The sequence below is a fragment of the Cryptotermes secundus genome, unplaced genomic scaffold, assembly GCF_002891405.2.
Source record: "Cryptotermes secundus unplaced genomic scaffold, Csec_1.0 scaffold1924, whole genome shotgun sequence".
Taxonomy (NCBI): domain Eukaryota; kingdom Metazoa; phylum Arthropoda; class Insecta; order Blattodea; family Kalotermitidae; genus Cryptotermes; species Cryptotermes secundus.
The window spans coordinates 79530-88772 of NW_019737430.1; the positions used below are offsets into that span (position 1 = coordinate 79530).

Sequence of the window (9243 nt, forward strand, 5' to 3'; positions counted from 1 at the left end):
ATGTCCTTATAGCGGGAAAAACTTCTTTCCACCTCGCAGGAACTTAGGGGCGCATGTACAAAAGCCACTGTTTGATCCACTGTTGGCAGTTCAGTATGTTTACTGGCTAAAATTTCTTCAATTTCACAAATGTGTCCATATCCTGGATTTTTTGGAAGAATGCTGTGTACTTTTTCCTTTACTACTTCAACAACTCTTCCAGGAACTGAATTCAATTTGGAAACAGTGGTTTTGAACACACTTAATGACTGATACAAAATAGTATTGCTAATGCTTCCGACTAATCTCTTCGCAGCCACTTTGATGGTACGTGGATGAGGCAAGCTACGAGTAGAGGGATCGGGGAAGTCCCGTCCTGGGTACTGCATCAGAAACATGAATCATGACGAAATGTTGAGTCAAATATGCAACATACTCTAATACAGAAAAGAAAAATTGTATACACACGACCATGTTTGAAAATTTTAATATAGAATTAAAAAATATATATGATAAACATTTTAAAAAGGAACTATGCAGTATAAACAGAGATCTTCAAAAATATGATGCTTATTCATAAAACAGGCAAAATATGCTTTTATATGCACCATCAAACCATGTCCAAAATTTAAGAAATGAAGTAATTCATACATATATCCAAACGAGCATACTTTCTGGTTGCAAGAAAGAAATACGCATTTGCATTAAAATCCAGTCCCTAGTAATAACTTAACCATGCCATGAGGTCTGCAGACACCATATAACTGGAAGTATGCTGTGTCCACATAAAATGAGTAAACTACTATAAAGTGGAGGGGTAACTGTGACTTTCTTATGTCACGTGTTACGGGTAGTAATGACGCCATCCTCAATAAGTTTGGCACGTTTGGGAAGACTTGGGGACTGACACCAAGGGTGGTATATTAGATATACCCTGCAGTGGTAAGACCCATAATCACTTATGCTACCACTATATGGTGGCCTAGAGCCAAACTCAAAACAAGTCAGGCAGAACTTAGCAAACTGCAGAGGACAGCCTGCTTGGGAATTATTGGAGCAATGAGGAGAGCTCCAACAGCTGCAATGGAAATCCTACTAGGACTCCCTCCACCGCAGTTGCAGATGGAAGCAGAAGCCAAGTTAGGAAATTACAGATTACGTTGCAGTGATCAATTGAGACCTAAATCTGAAGGTTTGGGACATGCATGCGTGACTCGGGACATGAAAAAAGAACCCATCCTACAGATGGGATCTGATAAAATGCTACCGAAACATGTTTATGATAGACCCTTCACGATCAGATTTCCTGATAGAAGTGAATGGAAAGAGGGGTTTCAGCCTGATAGAAAGGGGGAACTAATCTGATATACAGATGGTTCCAAGACAAATAAAGGCACTGGAGCTGGGGTGTATCGTGATGGAACGAGGTGAAAGTATACCTTCAGCCTTGGTCAATACACAACAGTATTCCAGGCAGAGGTGTATGCTATTAAGGAGTGCACAGTTGACAATTTAGATAAGAACTATAGAAATAGGAACATCTGTATCCTATCAGACAGTCAAGCTGCAATTAAAGCACTTGGTACACCCCAAATCACTTCAAAATTGGTTTGGGACTGCCACCAATCCCTCATACAACTGGCCAGACATAAGAGAGTACAACTGATATGGGTGCTAGGTCATGAGGGTGTTGTAGGGAATGAAACCTCAGATCAACTGGCAAGAACAGGATCTGAACAGCCGTTCGTAGGACCTGAACCAGCTTGCGGCATCTCAATTGGAGTTGCCAAAAAAGCGATCAGGGACTGGACTGATATAAATCATAAAAAATACTGGGAATCCATAATTGGACTCAAACAGGCAAAGGGTTGTATATCAGGACCCTCAGCCAGAAGAACAAAGGGTCGGTTGAGATTAAACAGAGATCAGCTAAGATGGGTGGTAGGATTACTTACCAGACACTGCCACCTGAAAGGACACCCTTTCAAGTTGGGACTAACAGATAATCCAACTTGTGAAAGGTGCCTACAGGAAAACGAATCAGCCATACACATCCTGTGTGATTGTGAGGCCATAGCTTATTTAAGATTTCCTCACTTCGGTCAGTGTTTAAGGAACCAAGTGACTTTTATGATGCCCCCATAATCAGGGTCCTACACTTAATTAAAAATGTAGGATTAATAAAGGGCTAATCCAAGGGGAAGCACAATAGATTATTGAAGGTCACAGTGAGGGGGCCAGTTTTTATGGCCCTCCCATTATCATACATACAAACATACATATAACATATACATATATTGATAAGTATAAGTTAAATAATTATTCTATTATTCCGGTTGTGAATGGTCTATCTGACCATGATGCGCAGTCATTAATATTCAGTAATTTAAAAATTAATGATTCAAACCTTGGTTGTTATACTATACGCCAGATAAATAAAGACGGTATGGAAGACTTTAAGATAAACTTAAGCTATGAAACGTGGGAGGAAGTCTTTTTAGAGGATGAGGTTGATAAATTATTTAATAGCCTCCTCAATAGATATTTACAAGTTTTTAATAGCTGTTTTCCTGTTAAAAATTATTATATAATTCTAATAATAAAGCATGGTTAACAATCGCTATTAAAATTCCATGTCACCATAAAAGAAACCTTTATGTATTATGTAGGAATGTTAAAAATCCTATATTGCATGCCCATTACAAGAAATATTGTAAAATATTAAGAGAAGTTATAAAAGCAGCCAAAAGAATCTGTTGTAGCAAATTGATTGCTAAATCTAGTAATAAATCCAAAACTATGTGGGGCATAGTAAATAGCGTGACTGGAAAACATAAAAATGCTTGTCACCCACCACAATTAATTACTGGGGGAGAAAAATGTAAAGACAGTCAAAATATAGCTGATGCTTTTAATTTATATTTTAATACTACAATGCATAAACAGCCGAGTAACGATATCACCTCAGAGCCATCACTAAATAAAGATAAGTTTTTTTCGTTATTTATCCTCATTATCTATAGGATCCATAAGTAACATTACATATAAACCTGTAACTGCTAAAGAACTAAAAGATATTATTAAATCTCTTAAAAATAAAAATTCTTGTGGCTATGATGAAGTCTCAATGAAGATAATGAAATCGAGTAGGCCTTTCATAATATCGCCTCTTGTTTATATATGTAATAGGTCTTTGTCTACAGGCATATTCCCAGAATGGCTGAAATACTCACAAATGCATCATCATCGTCATCGTCAGTAATCTGTCAGACGACAGGTCCACAGTCTCTTCCAAAACAATTCCTCCACTTAATGCGATCTAGAGCTTTCTCCTTCAAATGACAGTATCCTCTTCTGTCCCCAAGGTCATCCAGCATCTTCTTACATCTTCTTCCTCGTCTTCTTGTCACTTCTATCTGCCCCTCTAACTTTCCTTCAATAACTTCTTTTAGAAGGCAGTTTCTGCGTAAAACATGACCAATCCAATTAGCCTTCCGTTTTTTTATTTCGTGTAGGATATTCCTCTGCTCACTTACTCTAATTAACACTTCTTCATTTCTCACATAATCCGTCCAACTGATCTTCTCCATCCTTCTCCTCCGATATATAAAAAAGGCGAAAAGTCTGAAATATCAAATTATAGACCAATTTCCATGCTTACATCTTTTTCCAAATTTTTTGAAAAAGTTATCTTCAATAGATTATATGCACATGTCCTTTTAAATAGTATTTTACCCGTTGAACAGTATGGATTTAGAAAAAATTTGTCTACTGAGACTGCCACTTTTAATTTAATTAATAATATATTACAGGCATTGAATGATAGAAAACTGGTTGGTGGTATTTTTTGTGATCTGACCAAAGCATTTGATAGTGTGAATCATGAGGTTTTGTTGACCAAGTTGGATTTCTATGGTATAGGAGGAATATTCTTTAAATTGATTACCTCATACCTGAATAATAGATACCAAAGGGTAGTAATAAAAGATAAAAAATCTGGACAATGTTTCTCTGATTGGAAACGGATTAAGTTGGGTGTTCTGCAGGGATCGATCCTTGGACCGTTATTTTGTTTTATTGTATATAAATGATTTACCAGCTATAATAAGTGACATATCAAAACCTACTTTATTCGCAGATGATATTAACTTAATATTAACTGCTCCTGATTATAGACAGCTTAAAGAAAATTTTAATATTGTCTTTGGGAAGATAATGCATTGGTTTCAAGCTAATTTTTTGACCTTGAATGTTAATAAAACACATTATATATATTTTAAAACAAAAATGAGTGAAACTGATAACTCCCCAATAAGGTATATAAATACTCAAATAAATAGTACCCATTGCACCGACTTTCTAGGAGTGACGCTGGATTTGACATCTTGGCAAATGACATATAAACAAAACGAGTAAGAAATTAAACTCTACTTGTTTTGTTATTATATCTGTTAAATCACTTCTAACAATTGATGATTTAAAAATTGTATATTATGCGTATGTTCATTCTATTATGACATATGAAATTGCCTTCTGGGGAAATGCTGTAAATAGTAAAAATATTGTTATAGTTAAAAAAAGAATCATAAGAATTATTATGAATGCAAATCCTAAAGCATCTTGTCGAGGATTTTTTAAACGTTTAAATATACTCCCTTTTTATTCCCAATATATATTCTCTTTATTGCTATTGGTAGTGAAAAATATGCATCTATTTGTGATTAATACTGAAATGTATACTATAAATACACGACAGAGTTTCAACTTACACTTACCATCTGTAAAGCTGACCAAGTACAAAAAGTGTGTGTATTATATGGGTATTGTAATATTTAATCATTTACCATGGAACATAAGAAAATTATCAACTGATGTTAAGAAATTTAGATTAGTCACTAAAAATTTCCTTTTAAGGGAATCTTTCTATTCAATAGATGAATACCTGGAATGGTCTATAAATCTATAGTTAAGGTTTATTCTGAATGAAATTCATATTGGTGTAATTGTGATAACATGTACTTATGGGCATATTTTGTATCTGTACATCACTGTTGTGACTCGAAAATTGTTCATTTGTTGTATGTATGTTGACAAAGTTGTGAGTTACAGCTGCTTTTATTATAATATTTTATCTATTTGTTATATTTTACTTTTCATTTTATATCTTATTTTAGTATATATATAAATGGACTGCTTCTATATCTGTGGTGACTGTCTTGCCCGTACTAATTGCTTGAGGTAATAATAAATCAAATCAAACTACTATAGAATGATTTGACTACACTGTCCAGTGTGACACAAAAGTCTGTTTATCTATATATGATTCCTTTACATGTTTCCGTCAATTAATGACTGTCTTCAGAAGGCAAATGACAGCACTTGAGGAAATGCAACAGTAGTTTCCTCAGGTGTTTTTATTTGCCTTTATTTTATTTACATGCAAAAGAAAGTTGCTCATGACTTTCGGTACAACCTACGTATAAATATACTTTTGAGTCACACTGGATGGTGTAGTAAAAATCATTCTATAGTATTGACTAGTGTGACTGACCAGAATGAATAAAGTTAAACTTGAGTAAACTACTTTCATCGTGTTATAATATTTTAGTAAGTCCTAGAGTGCTAAAGCCAGCACCCAAGTTAAAATTTGTAGCATTGGGATACTTAACGTAATTGAGAACTGTGGTAGAAATTCTGTAAATGTGGTCATCCAAGGGTACTAGCAGTTTATAAAATCTTTTTTTTTTTTTTTTAATGCTAGTGGGGTGGGACTAAGTCCCTTGCAATGCGGCCATTTCTGGCCTATTGTACCAGCCCCAGATGATAGGTGAGGGTGACTGTGGAGCAATTGGTGGAATGAAGATTGGCAGGGGAAACTGCCCCAGTGCCACTTTGTCCATGACAAACACCACTTGACCAGACCCGGGATCTAACGTGGGCCACTGCTGTAGGAAGCCTGCGACTAACCGCTTGAGCTATGGTGCGGTCCTTTATAAAATCTTTATTCCTTTATTAAGTACCAGAAAAGTTGCTTTACTTTCAAGTACAATACCACACATTGTAAAGTATTTTGTTTTTGTTGCTGTCATTATCATTTGTAATGTACTTGTGTTAAAGGAGTCATTTATACATTTGCCATACCTGTATTTTTTGTGGTAAATACAGATGCAGAATAAGTGATTATTTCATTAGTGTTGCAGTAGGCCAGATGGTTGCATCCCCATGGGATCCCCCCTCACTCCAAGTTATATATATATATATATATAAATTTAAGAATTTTATTTATATGTATATATAAAATGCTTAAATTTTTGTGTATACTTACAAGGGTGCCTAGTACCTCTAACCATGCATTGTCCTTTGCTCAGTGGAATTCTCTAATTTTACAATAGGTAAGATCAGAGGGTGTATACAGCTTTAGGAGGCAGTGATCTGTAAGGATTACAGTTTGCAACCATTGGATATTTAACTCTGAAACTGGAATGAAAAATGGTTGTTGTCACCAGGTCTGTCCCTTTGTGATGTGATGTGTGAAGGAAATTGGTGGATGTGGGTCTCCTTTAATCTTTATATACATACATACACACAATTAAATGTAAACTGTATGTAAAAGCATACCAACTCAAAGAGCAAAGTCCTTCTTGAGAAACTGATAGTCATTCAGCTGTTCAAGAAATACCCCGCATTGTATGGGACATGAAGGTTCATTACCATATTCAGTGAGTTGTACATTGTACTAATAATCAGGTTCATAATAAACACAGTAAATATTCTACTGACTTGTTAAGACTGAAGTAAAAAGGCACAGTGAAACAAAAATTTCAACATAATGCCAGTTGTGCATGTGTACCAGCTCAAAATTTTGAGGATCACTTTTAGTTTTAAATAATAAAACGTGTTGGAGAACGGTAACAATTGATAAGAGAAGTGCATTCTTATTCCTCAAATCAGCCGTTCGTATTCATAATGGATTATAGTAGTTGTACTGTGTCTTTGTTACATGTTTGTGTCATATTAATTATCTCTCACTGTGTAATTTCATTCTGTGTTCTAGCCCAAGACCAAGCTGTCTTTTCTCGTGATGTGGATCTATCCCTAAAGAAGAACCCACTTTACCCTAAGAATATTGAAGATTTCATTGCAGGTTTTGAGAAATACTGCAGTGAAAACAGCAATCTTAAGAAAGTGCTGACTCATACAAAGGTAAAAAAACTGTCACATATTGAATTAAATAGTTTACAGTTCTCTGTATCTTACGTGTAATGTGTTGGTTCTACATCGAATGTAGATGTTGTGGTGTGTAAGAAAGCCAGGATGTGGAAAGGGATATGACTTCTTAGTTTAACCTTTATAGCCAGGAACAGGGATTTAAATCTCCCTGTCCTCTGGGGTTGGTGACGATGATCATAGGAAGTTACAGTTCATTAACAAGGAATAGGAGATCTTAGATATCCTTATTTTAACTCAGAAATAACAGTATCAGTATTGAAAAAATGCTTGGGCAACTGGATTCTGCAGATGTGCCATTGCAGTATTGCAGCATGTGACTACTGATGAGGCTTATGAAAAATACAAAACTCCTCTAGATAACCAAAGGGGCACGCAGTAGCATAGTTGGTTGAGGCATTATGGTACAAGCCGGAAGGTCACGGGTTCAAGTCCCGATGAGATAATTGGATTTTTTTCAATTGACCTAATCCTTCCAGCTGCACTATGGCCCTGGGGTCGACTCAGCCTCTAACAGGAATGAGTACCAGGAATATTCTTGGGGGTAAAGGGCAGCTGGCGCGTAGGGCTTACAACCTTGCCACCATCTATGAGCCAATTGTCTAGAAAATGTGGGAACCTCAACATCTCACAACCCTTTGGGCCTCCATGGCCTGTTACAAGGTTACCTTTACTTTTTTTACTTCTGGATAACTAGTCATGACCAAGACTTTGACACAAGTACCTCCAGAAAAGTAAATAATGATAACTGTGTGCCAGATGTGTGCAGATAAGCTCATGGCATTAATAAAGGAATGGTAGAATCAAAATTTTTCCTGTAGTACCATTGTATACAGGTGTCGCAGGAGGAAAGGTCAATATTCTGGGAGGTCATAATATAAGCCATTATAAACAAAAAAGTGTATATGTTCATGTATCCTATTCTGAACGGTTTCCAAAATAGAGAATTTCACTGTACAGTTCCAAAATTGTTGATAAGAAGGATATTACATAACAAAAACAGAACAAACTCTGTAACCTGTAGTCCACAAGTGAACTATACTGACCGAGCGACCGCTGATTGTCGCCAAAGTTAGTGCCAACTTTAGCAGATAGAGGGTGTCACGTGGTCAGCACAACGGATCCCCACGGATCGGTTTTCTAGACCAGAGCCGCTATTTCATTGAAATAGCTCCTCAGTTATCCTCACGAGGCTTAGTGGACCCTGTTCCAGGCCAGGCCCACTACTTCTCAGAACCAGGGATCAGCCAGGAACTCTGACCACTAGACCACAGAGAAGGATATTACATATTGTTTCTAATACCAGTATTTATTCTTCCAGTGACAAAGTTGGTACAGTTTATCTAGTATAGTATATTTTTAAAAATTCTGCTGTAAACATCAGTGCACTTTGCAACTCATGTGAGGATATGGCCTGTTGTTAGTCGGCGTGCATCTTGACGTTCCTTTATGAGGGTTTGTTGCTTGTCTGAGTGCATTTTGAAGTTCCTTTATGTGGGCGATAGCATCCATTATGTGGTTGAGCTGTTTGTATTGTGAATCCACTTTTCTCCTATACACTTTACTAGTCATCCAACTCATAAGCAAAAATCTAACAGGGTTCAGCTTGGAGTTCTTGGTTACCAGTTAATTGTACTGCCATGATTGATCCACCAATTATGGAAAGTTTCATTGAGATATTGTGTCACAAGTTGGCCAGTAGGGACAGTAATGATCCAAGACTAAAAAGTCGCTACAAAATGTACTGTAAAATCTTGTCAAAAGTCATTAAAGAAGCCAAACAGAATAATTATAACAACCAAATTCTAAAATCAAACAATAAAATTAAAACCACCTGGGATATTTTGAAAGTTGAATCGGGAAAGAAAACTGTTAATGAAGATGTACAAAGTTTGAATATTGAAGGAAAGTCTACTAATAATCCACAAGCTATTGCGAGTGCATTTAATGAATATTTCCTCTCATTAGTTGAGAAAACATATCTTAACAAAAACAACAACAACAACAATAATAATAATAATAATAATAATAGCAACA

General features: G+C 36.0%; 2 protein-coding genes across 6 annotated transcripts in view; one reads left to right on the forward strand and one right to left on the reverse strand.

Annotated features, from left to right (window-relative positions):
- LOC111870458 overlaps positions 1-9243 on the reverse strand; it is a 24367-nt gene that overhangs the window by 11978 nt on the left and 3146 nt on the right. The window lies entirely within an intron of this gene.
- Positions 1-9243, forward strand: part of LOC111870453 (Fanconi anemia group D2 protein) — a 96774-nt gene that overhangs the window by 3535 nt on the left and 83996 nt on the right. For all 5 annotated transcript variants that reach the window (XM_023862760.2, XM_023862758.2, XM_023862759.2 and 2 more), the window contains exon 2: positions 7034-7182. In XM_023862760.2, the coding sequence (XP_023718528.1) occupies positions 7034-7182 (149 nt within the window). The remainder of the gene's footprint in view (positions 1-7033; positions 7183-9243) is intronic.